Source organism: Protopterus annectens, chromosome 1.part1 (genome assembly GCF_019279795.1).
Source record: "Protopterus annectens isolate FY-2018-M chromosome 1.part1, PAN1.0, whole genome shotgun sequence".
In the NCBI taxonomy this organism is placed as follows: domain Eukaryota; kingdom Metazoa; phylum Chordata; order Ceratodontiformes; family Protopteridae; genus Protopterus; species Protopterus annectens.
Window position 1 is genome coordinate 1945595552 of NC_056726.1, and position 15656 is coordinate 1945611207.

Here is a 15656-nt window from a genome sequence, read left to right on the forward strand (position 1 = left end):
GTCTGTCTAGCCAGTACCTGTCGATTATTTTCTGGTTTGAAAACTGGTTTAGTTGCAGCCTTGCACTGACTCTATCTACCTCCCTTCTAGGGTGAACAACCACATCCACATTTATGGCTTGTATCACCTACTGCAGTTCATTCACTGCAAGTTGCATTTTTCTTTTCTTTTTTCAGTATTGTTACAGAATACAGCATATGCTGAGGATTTTGGAAACAAAGTTGGCACTGCAGTTTGTCACATTTAGGTTGTGTTGGGCATGCACAATGTGTTTTGGAAACAGATGGGCAAGTGCAGAATCCATAATTATCCAATGCTGAACAGCTAAGTGTCTGGAGTGCTTTCAGCATGTTTTCTGAAATCATGTCCGCAGCTAATGTGCTGAAGTCTTCTTTTGGCACCGTCCACAATTAGCTTCCTCGAACTTTATGGAATCTGGGCACAAGGTTTTTACTTCTGATGTAATGACATCCTAGTACAACAGGATTCTATACTAATACTGTGTTCTTGCACACACTGAAGTTACACAACACAACACTACAATCAGATTTTTCTTCTGATATGAGAACTTATTCGCACATCTAGTCTGGATATTACATTCATCAGGTCTACTGAGCAGAGGTCAACAGCCCCTCATTGGAGACTGTTGTTACAGTCGGGCATTATACCCAGAGTCTTGTAAAATGCTGATTTGCCAGTTGCTTATATGAGGCAGTTCACTATAAAAAGTTCAGCCGATTCTAAGATACTTGGGTAAAAAACACATTCAAAATTTCTGTCTACTCTGCAAGGATATGACTGTTTTTCAATCTTGATTAACACAGAAGCCCACTGTCATTGTTAGTGCATGCAGTTTAGGCCTCACCTTATATGCAGAAACAGAAATGTTACCTTGCCTGGTGAAAAAAAATAAATATATATATATATATATATATTTTTATATATATATATATTTTTATATATATATATATATATATATATATACACATATACACACACACACATACACACTCATATATATATATATATATATATATATATATATATATATATATATATATATATATATCGATAGATACATCTCCGGTTCGATCCGCGGCTGGGGTGACTTCTATGTGGAGTCTGCATGTCCTCCCTGTGGTCGCGTGGGTTTCCTCCGGGTGCTCCGGTTTCCTCCCACATCCCAAAGACGTGCAGTAGGTGGATTGGACACTCTAAATTGGCCCTAGGTGTGAGTGTGTGCATGTGTGTGCCTTCTGTGGAAGGCTGGGCGCCGGGCTGGCAACTTGACACTGTAAAACTCTACTGCCAATCATGAGCGGACGGGTGATCTGCTGTGGCAACCACTAACTGGGAAAAGCCGAAAGAAGAAGATACTTAAATATATATTCATATGCACACACATTTTTGTTTTTTTATTTCTGGTGAAAGAGAACTTGGACATTGCATCTGTTCAGCCTTTTGAGCAGAAGGCAGGGACTCTTAATGGACATGAGGTATAACGTCAATGTGACAATAACGTGAAACACCAATTTACCAGCCATAAATAAGAAGATGTGTGTGACTTCCCCTAAAGCAATGCTTATAAAATTCAGGCAATTCTAATATAACACTTGGGTAAAAAACACACTCGAGAATGCCTTTCTACCAACAAAGACTTCACTGTATCTCCATTCTGACTTGCAAAAAGCCTTTGTATTCAATTCACTTCTTACCCTATATGCAGAAAGAGAAATGTTGCCTTACCTGCTGAAATGAGAAGTTATGTACCTACCATAACGTTCCATGTTAGTTGTCTTCTTCTCGCCTTCTTTCTTGCTGGATGGATTTGGAGCCGACTCGGCCTATACTAAAGCTCGAGAGCTGTTTTTACCGCCGCGAGGCTACCCTATATCCCACAATGCTAGGCGCCAACTACCCAGATCTCGTTTGACAGCTGAGACCATAACAATCCTAACCTCCCAAACAAAGAGGAGAAGGAGAAGGGAAACCCTCCATCTGTAGCTACCTGAACCTACAGCTACCCAAAAAGATAACCAAGGAGGCTTCAACTGTGCAAGGGGAAGACCACCCAAAAAAAAGGGGATCCTTTCGGTCTGTCCAGGCTAGGGGGATGGCGGGTGGGACGCAAGAAAGAAGGCGAGAAGAAGACAACTAACATGGAACGTTATGGTAGGTACATAACTTCTCAATGTTAAGTTGTCAATCTCGCCTTCATTCTTGCTGGATGGGACCGCGTCCCTAGCAACTTCACCCCGGGTGGCTCATCGGAACAGACTATTGAGATCGGTGGAACCAAAATTAGCCCGGTTTCTGGAGGCCATGTCTAATTTGTAATGCGAGATACAGGTATGAGGAGAGGCCCATGTGGCTGCCGCACAAATAGAATCTATTGGTAGTCTAGCCTGAAAGGCTGTTGACGTAGCTAAGGCTCTGGTTGAGTGGGCTTTTGGCCTAGAAGGTAACTTTTGACGTCTGATTTGATAGATAAGGGTAATCACAGAGGTCAGCCATCTAGAAAGGGTTACTTTGGATACTGGAAGGCCTTTCTTCCCTTCCGCATAGGATAGGAAAAGCTGCTCAGATTTCCTAGTTTGTTTAGTTCTGTCCAGATAGTAACGGAGTTGACTATGAACGTCCAGACAATGCAGCTTTTGTTCCGCCCTGTTGGAGTAGTTAGGGAAGAAAACTGGGAGATCGACAGTTTGATTTAGATTTGCCTCAGAAGCTACCTTGGGTAAAAAAGACTGGTTAGTCCTGAGGGAGACTCTGTCTTTGGGGAAAACTAGATAAGGAGGACGAATGCAAAGGGCATGAAGTTCTGATACTCTCCTAGCGGATGTTATGGCGACTAGGAAGAGAGTTTTCCAAGAGAGCAACTTCAAAGAGCAGGAAGCCGCAGGTTCAAAGGGGGGGAAGAATCAAAGATGTTAAAACCAAACCAAATTTAAGTCCCACTGTGGTGGGGGGGTCTCTGATTGGGGGCTTGAGTAAAAAGATTCCTTTGAGAAAGGCTTTACAAAGCTTATGGGACATGATACTGGAGTCCGTAAAGCCTATGTGAAAATTTGAAATAACCGCTAACTGAACTCTGACTGTGGAGGAGGAAAAGCCAGAGTGAAATAGTTCAGCTAGAAAATCTAGAACCGATTGGATAGGGGCAGTAAAGGGATCCATATTCCTAGCGGTTGCCCAGAAGGAAAAACGCTTCCACTTACTGGCATAAATCCTTCTGGTAGATGACTTAAGGGAAGCTATAATGATGTCACGCACAGAACTGGAAATAAGGGGAAGCCTGGCTAGGGTTGGAAGTGGAGCAACCAAGCTGAGAGATTGGAGGGACTGGTGCAGCTGCCCCGACTGGTGGGCCAAGAGATCTGGCACTGGGTCCAGATGCCAAGGCTGCCCCAAAAGGTAACGATGTAGGAACGGGAACCATATCTGTCGAGGCCAGTAAGGAGCAATGAGGATTATCTTGGCTCTCAAGGCGGTAGCTTTCTGAATCAACTGAGTGATTAATGGAAAGGGGGGAAAAGCGTATAGAAGTCCCCGAGGCCAATTGTGGACTAGAGCGTCTCTGGGGGGATGGCCAGGAAGAGGGAAGAGTGTGAAAAAATCGTGGCACTTGCTGTTCTGAGGTATTGCAAAAAGATCGAAGCAAGGTTGACCCCACTTCTGAAAAATCTCTTCCGCTACTGACTGCTTGAGAGACCACTCGTGTGGCATGAGAATGGCTCTGCTCAACCTGTCCGCTATGATGTTGGACTTTCCGGGGATATGCATTGCTATCAGAAACCGCTGGGAAGAGATCGCCCACTGCCAAAGTCTGAGTGCCTCTCGACATAAGGGGTAGGACTTGGTTCTGCCCTGCTTGTTGATATACCACACTACAGACATATTGTCCATCTGAACTGCAATAGTCCCGATGGGAAGAGAGTCTTGAAGGGCTTGCAACGCCAAAAGCACTGCTCTCATCTCCAGGACATTTATGTGCAGGTGGCATTCGAAAGGTTGCCATGTGCCCTGGACTGCCCTGAAAATGCCCCCCCCCCCACCCGATCAGGGAGGCATCAGTTGTGACCGTGGCGACCGGGGGGGGGGGGGCAAAAGGTCTGCCCTGAAGGATTTGAGGGGAGACCATCCACCAGGAAAGGTGTTTCTTGCAAGATAGAGTTATTAAGATGGTGTGTGTCATTGGAAGCTGTTGGAAGGACCACTGGGAGAAGAGCATCCACTGAAGGAGCCGCATATGAAAACGAGCAAGGGGAAGTAGCGTGATGGCTGCCGCCATGAGACCTAATACTTTCAGGACAAACCTGGCCTGGACTCTGTTGCTCTGAAGGAGGATGTGAACATGATTTAGAATATCCAAAACTCTTTGCTCGGTTAATTTTGCTGAGATTTGGACAGTGTCCAAGGTGGCGCCTATGAAGGTAATAGACTGACAAGGTGACAAGGCAGACTTTTCGAAATTTATGGAGATACCTAGCCCTTTGCAAGTATGAATGGTGTAATCTCTGGCAAGTAGAAGCTGACGCCTGGTGGTGGCAGTAAGGAGCCAGTCGTCTAGATATGGAAACACCTGGAATCCTTGACGTCTCAAGTGAGCCGTAACCACTGCCATGCATTTGGTGAACACTTGGGGGGCTGTAGTGAGACCAAAGGGCAGGGCCCTGAACTGGTAGTGACTGGCCCCCAGCCGGAAGCGGAGAAACCTCCTGGAGCGCCTGTGCATCTTGATGTGATAGTACGCATCCTGAAGGTCCACTGAACACATCCAATTGTCCTGACCCAGAAAGGGTAGAATGGACTGTAGCGTGACCATCCGGAACTTCGTTCTTTTTACAGACTTGTTTAGTCTGCTGAGATCCAATATTGGCCTCCAGTCTCCCCTGGTCTTTTTTGGTACAAAAAGAACTTGAGTAGATTCCGGATCCTAGTTGGTCTGCTGGGACTGGCTGGATGGCTCTTTTTGTTAGCAGTTTTGATATTTCTAGCACTGCCTGCTGCCTTAGACTGGGTGTAACGTCTGGGAGGGGCCCTTTTGGCTGAGTTGGGGTGTGGATAAAGGGAATTTTGTAACCCTCGGATATAATCGACTGTACCCATTTGTCTTGTGTGAGAGAAACCAGGCTTCTGGGTACAGAGATAACCTTCCCCCGACTGCCTCCGAAGGTGGACAGTCGGGCAGCTTCTCAGGGATGCTGGAAGGGTTTGTCAGAGAGAGACTCTCTGCTACCCTGATTCTGAAGACCTCCTCTGCCTCTAGGGCGGCGTCTGTTGTTGTCCCCCCCCGCCTCTAGGGGGAACTGACCTCTTGCGTCAGGCTCGACCCCCTGTGATTTGCGGAACCACATTTTCCCACCCTTTTGATCCTTAGGATATGGTCTAGACGGGGTGGAAAAACGGACTCCCATGGCAGAGAGAGTCTTGCCATCTTGTTCGCATCTGGTCAAAGTATCCTTCACCTGAGGTCCAAACAACGCTGAACCATCAAAGGGGGAGTTAGTGAAGGACGCCTTGAAGGGGTCTGCAAAGTTGCAAAGCCGCATCCAGGCGTGACGCCTTAAGGCCACGCCTGTGCCTGCAGCTCTACTCGCTCCATCGGCTGCGTAAGAAGTAAGCCGCACAGAGGAGCTGACAATGGAATTTAGGGTTCCCAGCTGGGAGTTGATTTTGTCTTGAGACCCCGCAGCTGTTGGATCCTGTAGGGCATCACCCATGTCTTTGGGAATGTCTCTTTGGAGGCGGGTGAAATGGCACAAGTAATTCAGCGACCGCATGGCAAAGGTCGCTGAAGAAAACATCCGCTTGCCGTACCTATCCATAGGCCTAGATTCCTTATTAGGAGGATGGATAGGTACTGAAGGATCAGCCAGTTCCTTCTTAGTGGCTGCCGCCACCACCATGGCATCAACTGGGACACCCTTGGCTAAAAACTGTTTGTCCGACGGGGCTGTGATAAATTTTGAAGGCCTCCGTGGGGTAGGTTCCATCGTATCAGGGGCCTTCCACGCCACCACTTCCATGAGGGGGTCAAAAGGCGGAGACACCCAGGAGGTGGAAGGGCGAGAACCAAACGCCTCCAGGTAAACCGACTCGTCCTCGCAAGGATTGAGGGTAGACCAGTTCCCCCTCTGCTTGAGGATTTCAAGGATGTCAGAAAAGGAGACATCCTCAGAGGGGGACCGTGGGGACCCTTCCGACTCATCCAAGTCGGTATCAGATGTAATGGACTCAGGGGAGTCCACATGCTTCTTCTTACATGTCCTCTTCCGAGGGGGTTCACCTGATGGATCAACCTGATGGATCAGGGGAAACCTCGGAAGAGGAGGATATTCCCAATGGGGAAACCTGAGGTGTTGGATCTCTACGGTCGGGAATGAGAGAGTGGGAAGAGACCGCAGCAGGAACTACAGTGGGAGGAGCTGAGGGAGCCAACCGTGGAGCAGGCACAGGGGCCAGAACGCTCCTCATGACTTCAAAGGCGCCCCTATCGGGCAGGGCAGAAGGCTCCTGCCCCGAAGAGATAGGAACCTCTCCCGGCACAGAGAGGGATGGCTCCGAAGCTGATGTCGGGGCCGAACTCACCAGCGCCGACTCTCCGAGAGGGAGAACAGGGTCGGACAAAGGTCCGATGCCACCCGCCCCCTTGGAGCCGACGAGGAAGTCCAAGCGCCTGGATCCCTCCAAGGATGGGACCATGGAAGAGACCGGAGCAGACGACGGAGCCGAAGGGAGAGGTATCGGCTCCGACATCTCAACGGTCGCAGCTCCGAGAAGCTCCGAGCTCAGGGGCAGAGTCGGAGGAGGAATTGAAGATGGTATGGGAGTAGCCACTGTCTGTTGGGAAGGGCTATGAAGCATTTGGGCTAGTGCCTGAGACTTAAGAAGTCTACTAACCACCCTCTCGAGGTCGTGGTCCAAGAGCCTGGAAGACCAAGAGGAATGGGTCTGATGGCTCCGCTCCGAGAGCAAAGGAGATCTCGGAGCTGAATGAATGGACTCCCAAGGACGGAGACCTAGATCTTTTACAGCTAGAAGACGGCACAGAGATCACTAATGGTGGCAAAGGAGCCGTAGAAACATCGGCTCCAGCCGGAGCCGACTTGGAAGACTGGGTCTTGGAAACATCGGCTCCAGCCGGAGCCGACGACTGTGACTTAGAAACATCGGCTCCAGCCGGAGCCGATGGAGAAGCAGTCTGTGAGCCACCAGCAAAAAGCTTTAAACACGGAGCCGACGGTTTTAATGGCTTCGAAGGCTTCCCGGCGAAGACTTGGCCGGGGAACCTTCAGGCTTTAATAAGCCCCTCAAAATCAACTTATTCCTGTGCTCCTGCAGGACTCTTGGGCTGAACGCATGGCAGACAGAACAAGAGTCCTGCAGGTGCAGGGGTCCCAGGCAATACACACAAGAAGTGTAACCGTCTGCCAGCGACATTTTCTGACAGCACGAGTCATACTTCTTGAAGCCTGAGACCTTAGTGTCTTTAGACATTAAGCTGTCTAAGAGAGAAATATTCTGAAAAAAAAAAATATATACACACACACTACACACACACAGACCACTTCAAAGTTAAAGCAGTCACACAGAATTAACTGTCCAAAAACAGGGAAAAAAACGGAAAGGGCCGCTAAGGCCTAACCTGTTGGACAAGGGAAGGATAAAATTTAAGGGTTATATAGGGATTATAGGGGACCCAAAGGAAGATGGAATAATAAAGGGAGATTAACTACGCTATACTAAAAAAAGGGGGAAAATCCTAAGAAAATATTGAATTTTTAAACTGACCTGTGGAGCCGGTAAAAAAACGCACCTCGCTAGTAGAAGCGGCAAATGAGATCTGGGTAGTTGGCGCCTAGCATTGTGGGATATAGGGTAGCCTCGAGCCGGTAAAAACAGCTCTCGAGCTTTAGTATAGGCCAAGTCGGCATCCAGCAAGAAAGAAGGCGAGATTGACAACTTAACATTATATATTTTTTAAACTTCTAATGCAATGTCAATAGAATAAAGTAATGTTCTGGATATGGGCTGTATTCTGCCATGAATACCCACACCTACGAGTATAATGCAACTTGGCAACCTAGCAGATTTTAACAGCTATGTAGACCTAGTGATGGACACTATTAGTACAGGGTTATATCTTCAGCCTAACAGTTTCAATTAACAAATAAATATTCAGTTATGAACTTCAGTTATTAATTTTACATTTGTTGACCAAGAAAGTCTGGCTGGATGCATGTCCATTTTCAGTGGAGGCCTCGGGAGGAAAGCTCCACAGTTAAATTTTAAGGAAAATAAAAGGTGTAACAGAAGCATTCAAATTTACACAGTACCAAACTTTGTGACTAGTAACATAGCACTGAAGCTTAAGATTTAAAATATTTACATAGACTGAACACATCTTTTACAGTTTTAGGTTGAGGCATTACATAATGGTGAACACTGTTAGTAGGGGTTGCATTTTTTGCTTTATACAGTTGACTTGAGAACAAGTTAACCACAGTAGGGAGTATATCAACAAAGCAGCAATCATTAGACATAGCAGGGAGTATAGTAGCAGGAGAAGAGACAGACATGGGAAATTGGATAACAGGTTAAGTAATAAAAGCAGGAGGAATAAATAGCTTAAGTATAGACTAAGAGTAGAGGTGTAAAGAGAAAATGTAGTGGAGAGTGTACTAGCAGTGACATATGGGTATTGATTAAGGGGTTAGAATTAGAGGTGGAGCTAGAAGGAAGCCAGAGAAGTTGCTTTATTTTGATGATGAAGCTGAAGTCAGAGGGCAAGAGTAAGGGGAGAGGTCAGCCAGGTGGGGAACGTGCATCTCCATGTGTGCTTTAGGTGTTCTTTCAGGAGTCTTTTAAATGTAACTGATGTAACAGTAGTAGGTAGGGTGTTCCAAATTTTGCCTATGTAGTTAGGGAAGAGGGAGTTCCCTGCTGTGTTGATCTTGGTGACCTTGATTAGTTTTTTGTCGCTAGGGCGAAGTTGTCTAGTTTTAGCTTGTAGTTCTAGTACATTGGCCAGAGCTGGAGTTTTGTCTGGGAGTAGTAGAAGATTATGGGCAAAGGAAAGTTGATGATAATTTAGGAGATTAGGGAATTCAAACCAGCCATTATGTTATACGTTAGTTATGTTAGCAGACCCAAATAAGCGAGTGCCAAGTCACAATTTTCTATAATACTTTCTCTTCTCATCTATGAGACACATTTCAAATTATGCAAACTGCAAGAAAGAGTGGTTTTCATTCTTCCGATACCAAAGCAAAATATACGTAAAATGTTGCATATTAACCTCTATGAGAAAATGCATGTGCACACATTTATTATGCACTGATTCTAAAGATATCTGCATTTCAGAGGCTGTGAAAAGTACCAACGTGAATGTAAAAGCACGACTGCTTCTTCAGGGACTTAAAAACACAGCCACTGGTTTTAGCACCTTTCTCACACACTATCCTGGTGGAATATGCCTCTTTTGAGAGGATACACCACCTATTACTTTAAAGAGATCGCATAAATATTATGAATAGATCCCTTTCAGAGGCATACTTTTCACTTTGAACAAGCTACATCAGTGATTACACAAGTGTAATCAACTGCCCTTTGCATTCTCACACAGCCTGCCATCGAGAAAACAGCCGCATTCTGTACACTTTTGATGCCTCACCTCAATGAGAAGAAAATAAAGGACATAATTGTTGCACTTACGCACTTCTACTGTGGTTAGACACAAAGCTCCCTCAACAAATCACATCAACAATTTGACAGTAATCACATAAATGACCTGTTCTTTCACATTCACAGTACAAGTCCTCACACCCCCTCTACCCCCAAAAGACAGCAAACTTCGGTCTACACCTCTGATATTTAATGTGCGGAAAGTGAAAGAAATACTGACCTCAATAATACATTTCAACTTGTCACTTTTAAACACATACAACTTGTTTGGAGGGGGAAATATGTATCAATGATTGTTTCACAAGGATCATTTAGCTTTCCTTTACTTTACACACAGCCTACCTCTGAAAACAAGACAGCCACTTCTGTGCACATTTTCCCCCCATTCTTTCTTTGTTTTTCAAATGCACATCTGTCTCTGCTACCTATCGATCATAAGCACCCTGCTGCTTAGTCAGCCCAAAAGATGTCTGCCCAGAACAGGTCTTCATTCGGAAAGCCATCAGGAGTGGTTTGAGTTTTTTTCCATTATACCCAAACCCTTACATACACTTGACTAAGTGTGGAGAAGGAGACTGGCAATGAGCTGTTAACTTGTTCCCTTATTTACATGAGGGGTGATACCTTCAAGCAGCCCTAACTCTACTCGCAAAGCACTGGAGGTGGTTTACCCTGGTCTCCTCTAGGGAGATCACACCTACCCAGTCAGCCCCTGAGTGCACACAACTCTTCCCACCACCGAGGGAAAGGCAAGACAGCAAAGCCTCTTCACCCTTACCCTTCTTTACCTGGTTCCTCCAGTGCTGGAGCTACTAAATGAAACCCGGTCACTTGAGTTGCAGTTAGGGCTTCACTACATGTTTCAAATGTGTAATTGCAAAGAAAGTGAAACTCCGTCACCTCAACAGTGAATTTCAGCTTGTTGCTCAAAGACATACACTGCCCCTAGACAAGCCTTATCCATTATCATTCAACAGTGATCATATAACTTCATTTCCATTCACACATATCCTGCCTTCCTATGTCCCAAAAGATTGTCACCTTCATCTTACCTATGATAAAACTGATAAATATCCACAGTAATGTATTTTAACTTGTTCCTCTCAAATAATATACACTGTCATCACCCTCATTACTTAACTGCATGTGCTTTAATCCATAGGCTGACACTTCCAAATATCCGGCTGCTTCTGATTAGCACCTGTGATATGTACTGCTAAAAATAGAAGAAATAAAGGCTACCACAATATATTTCAACTTCTTGCACGAGGTACCCCACCCTCAACCATGACTATAATAAAACATGGTTTAATACTACTGTGGAGAGTGTGCACTGTTATCACAGACATACTTGGTTTCCTGACAGTAATATGAATAAAAGAAGTTCCATCAAGAGAAAACTATTCCTGAACATCAAAGCATCTGCTCTTCCCTGTAGTCTCTTGAGAAATGACTAGAGTTAGCTTGATGAGCACTGAGATTAGCAAAAAGAGTAAGAGGACAAGAGTTGAAAATCCACATTCTGTTGCTATGTTAGAATGTGCAAGTAAGACATACTAATGAAGAGCGTGAACTAACACTTTTGGGTTAAACTTCCCACTCACTTTAATGGGAAGATGTGGGCCAATTAATTTGCTGTTACAACTACTGTGACAGCCAAATAATTAACTTGTTGGTGTCCTGGATAAAAAAAACAACATATTTTATTATTTAAAAATCAGTTTCATATCAATTTAAAAAAGTCTAAAATTGAGTGGTATTAGCATCCATGTTTAAATGTTTTTCCCATGGTGCCAGTATAATTTCATAGTGGTCATTATTGGGCTAACTAGAGAGTGCTTCAGGATCATCCCTGAAAAAAAGGCACTTTTTCCTATTTACTTTAGCCACCTAAATAAAATGAACATAAAATAATCATAGAGCATAAAGCTCATAATGAATGCAATGCAATTCCATGCGTCTCTGAATTTCGCTTTCCTGCAAACTATCCTAGTGTCAGTGGTCTATACTACCAACTGCCATCAAACTATATGCTACAAGGTGCCACTATGCATCCATATGTAAGGCTGCACTCGTACATATGCACATCCAATTTACTCAAAATGGAAGGAAAAGAGCATTGCTATGTTATGTAACCTACACTGAAATATTAACTGATTCTCATATAAGGTGTGCTAATGTATTAACTCTATTAACCCAGCAGTTTTTACGAAGCACCATACAACAAAGGCATGAAATGAAAAGCAAAACTTGCATACAAGTGTTACTCTGTTGTGAACCCATCCTTACACTGATCCAGATCTGCTGCCTAGTATCTTGTGCTCTACTCCGTTATAGGTTGGACAGTGCTGCTCTGCCGTGCCTCTTAAGATTTTGTTAGTATGGCTAACCAACTGTCTTGGCTCTATGAAGTGATAAGTTGTACAATACTGCCCTACTTTGCGTGTCCTCAGTGACACTCCTGGTACCATCTCCCGACTGAATACTTTGTGCACTGTAGACTTGCACACTACTGTTTTGCTGTGTGCTCTAACTTTAGCACTTCCTGCCAAGTCACACTGCCTTGTGTGATATCCGATTAATGGGTTACTAGCACCTTTGTGTAATTTATTTCAAAGAGCTAACTCCACCAAGTGCCTTGATCACTCATTCTCTACACTTCGTTTTACAACATACTAACGACCTCTCCCAACACCTTGCATGATACTGCTCCATAAGGCACTTGTATGCAGACTCCCTTCCTCACATGCAAATCACCTTTAGAATATACAGTGCTACTGCGCAACCTACCTCATTCACTTCTAGGCACCATGGGTACTCTACTACTGTAAGAAGGGGAGCAGCTGTTTTTGCACAAAATGCTCAATCCACTATATGTCAAAATTACAAGCAGTGCAACCCTGCTATGTACTGATCACGTCACATGGTGTACATTGCAAACTGCATTGACAAAACTATGATTCACAGACATACACGGTCTATGAAGTATGCTCACAAATATGGATGTCACCTCAACACTTAATTTTATGTTATTTGCAGAAGTGAATCTATGAACCTAGCCTATAATATGTATGGCTGTGTGTGCTTAAAAGTATAAAAATGCATATGAGTCTTGTATGAAACAATGCACTTTCAAATGGAACATAAACACTGTTGGGGAGCTCAGCACAGTAGCAGAGTATAACAGAAGGATGACGTGCTTTTTCTTGGGTAGATGACAGGACATAATTAAATAGAATTGCAACCATAGACACTATGTACACATTTTTAAATATTACCTGAGATCTGAGGAGATGCTTCAGTTGTAAGAGTAGCAGAAAATCTTTCACTTTGAGTTCCCATAACACCTACAGGCAGTGCCTGATCACCAGATGCCACATCTCCTTCTAGTTCTTCATTAGCAGGGAAGGTGATGTCACTCACTGGCTCCTCCTTAATCTTCAAGGGCTTGCTTTCTTCTGCTGTTTTGTCTGGATTCACAATCTTATCATACTCTTCTGAGAGCTGCTTGCTTGTCTGTCAGATTAAATATAAAAAAAGCATAACTACAAAACAAAATAGTTGTATGCCTGAGATGTCAAGAATACTAATGTATTATAAAATGGCAATGGTATTTGAGAGACCTGACCAACTTAAGACACTCTACCATATGAATCTGGAAAGACCAGCCAAAAGGAAGATGACACTGCCGTCAGAAATGAGTCATGTGCAAAATGCCAATAAAACACGTCTGTGCTGTGTGTGGCTGTCTACTGATATACAAAATTTACTACTGGAAAAGGCATCAGCATGCACACACAGAGCATATGCTAATGCATACAAAATGGATAAGAAGGGATAACAAAAAGAATGGTATCCACATTCCAATTAAATGCCTGTATTCCTACTACCTATTCCTTATTTCTATTCTCCATATGGGGATGGCAGCAGGCACCTTCCTTGGAGGTTAATCTGGCCAATTAGTCATGATGATTAAAAGGGACGTGGTCACAATACCTCATGCACACACAAGTTTAGAATCACAAAGCAGAACGTTAACCTTAGTACATCATACCATCAGCACTTACCTGTTATGGCAGGTAGATTGGAGAAGGGGGTGACAGACATTCTCTAAGTTGCTGGAGGAGAAGGGACCAAAAACACATTACGGTGATATCTGCTCAAGAAAGACAATAGTACATATATGGCTGCTGGTTCATGTATGTCTCTTCCCTGACTGGCTGCTACCCTACTTAGCATCACAGATAAAGTCATCATCATCAACCCACTTCTTCCTATTTTCTACATGGAGTCAGGGTGTCATGTCAACTGAGCCCATCTCTCTTGATTCAATGTCACTGTCTTACTGTCAACAGTGAAGCTTAACAATTACAGACCTTATCTCAAACAATAGAGCCATCTCTTTGCTGCATGCCTTCATTTCCTCTTGCCTTCTTTCTGTCTGCCCCAGTCATCTTCACCAGATCGTCTTTTGGTTTCCTGCACTTGAGCACAAACCAATGTAATCTGTCCTCTTTGACTTACTCTGCAAGTGGAGATATTTGGGCTTCTGCTCTGGTGCCATTTCTTCATCTCTCCCACATTGTGCATACTACGAACCATCTCTGCCACTTCATCACCATCACCTCTAGCTTCTTCAATTGCTCTACCTTCACTGTCCAGGTTTCTGTAACATACAGTAGTACTGGTTGCACCACTATTTAGTACTCCTTAGATTTTGCTTTTTGGCATTTTTCCTGTCACACACAACCACTGACACTCTGTGGTAGTTGGCTGCAGCCCCTCTGATTCTAGCTTTGATCTTTTCATTCAGAGTCCTTTGAAACCACCCATCCCAGGTACTTGAAGCTGTTAACCTGTTACACTATTTTCCTTTACAGGATAAGAAATTTTGTACTTTGTCATTTAAGACAAAAGGAACAAGACTTTTACACGTCAAAATTCCAAAAATGAAAGCTCCAAATTTACTTCTCTGTATAAAATTGGACTAGTTAATACAATGTCACTTAGTTTTACCTGCATGTGCTACTTTGCAAAGCTGTGTCATAGTACTGGATTCCAAACAACATCTAATTTCACTTAAGTGCTTCATGGTTCTGACCTTAAATCTGCTCACTATACCTCTTTGGCATGCTAAAATTACAGTAAACAGCATATATATTCATAACTAAAACTTAGTTACTAAGGCCACTTACTCCACTAATGCAAGAACCACGAAGGCTTGCTACTCAGTGAAAAAACTGCACACTTCCCAAAGGAAAAGCTCCATTTTCTCATGTCAGGACTGCAGTGCTATCAAAATCAACATGTTCTACAAAAATGTATTAACAGAAGCTACTGACAATTTGTTTTGTAGAATTATGCCTTAAGGGTGTGCCTAAGGACATGCCTTGTTCCTAGTGACAGGTGCTGCAATGCTAACATCTGCATTTGCGGTACTGGTGAAAAATCAGTATATGTCAAGACGCTATGAAGAAGGGCATAATCTCTCATCCTGTAATGCCTCTTTCCAATGAGGAAGGGCATAATCTCTCATCCTGTAATGCCTCTTCCCAATAAGGAAGGGCATAATCTCTCATCCTGTAATGCCTCTTCCCAATGAGGAAGGGCATAATCTCTCATCCTGTGATGCCTCTTCCCAATGAGGAAGGGCATAATCTCTCATCCTGTAATGCCTCCTCCCAATGAGAAAGGGTATAATCTCTCATCCTGTAATGCCGCTTCCGTTTGTTTTACAAGTCTCCATCTTACCTATTTTCTTAGCACAGAAATCAAAACTTGTGTTAATATATTTCCTACTTAAAACTTTCTTATTCAAATCCAACTTTACCTTCACAAAATGTGTGCTTAATGAAGTATTACTACATGTCCTGAACAGCTTAGCAAAAGCCAGTAAAATTCATTAGGTGAGGAGGATGATTACCAGTCAAGTGGAACATAGCATTAGAAGAAGTGGAGTTTCTCATCCT

At 43.9% G+C, this 15656-nt stretch overlaps 1 protein-coding gene across 1 annotated transcript in view; it reads right to left on the reverse strand.

The window, feature by feature from the left end:
- SUPT7L (SPT7 like, STAGA complex subunit gamma) overlaps nucleotides 1-15656 on the reverse strand; it is a 562956-nt gene that overhangs the window by 146684 nt on the left and 400616 nt on the right. Inside the window, exon 3 of the mRNA XM_044085093.1 lies at nucleotides 12966-13203. Coding sequence (XP_043941028.1) covers nucleotides 12966-13203 — 238 coding nt within the window. The remainder of the gene's footprint in view (nucleotides 1-12965; nucleotides 13204-15656) is intronic.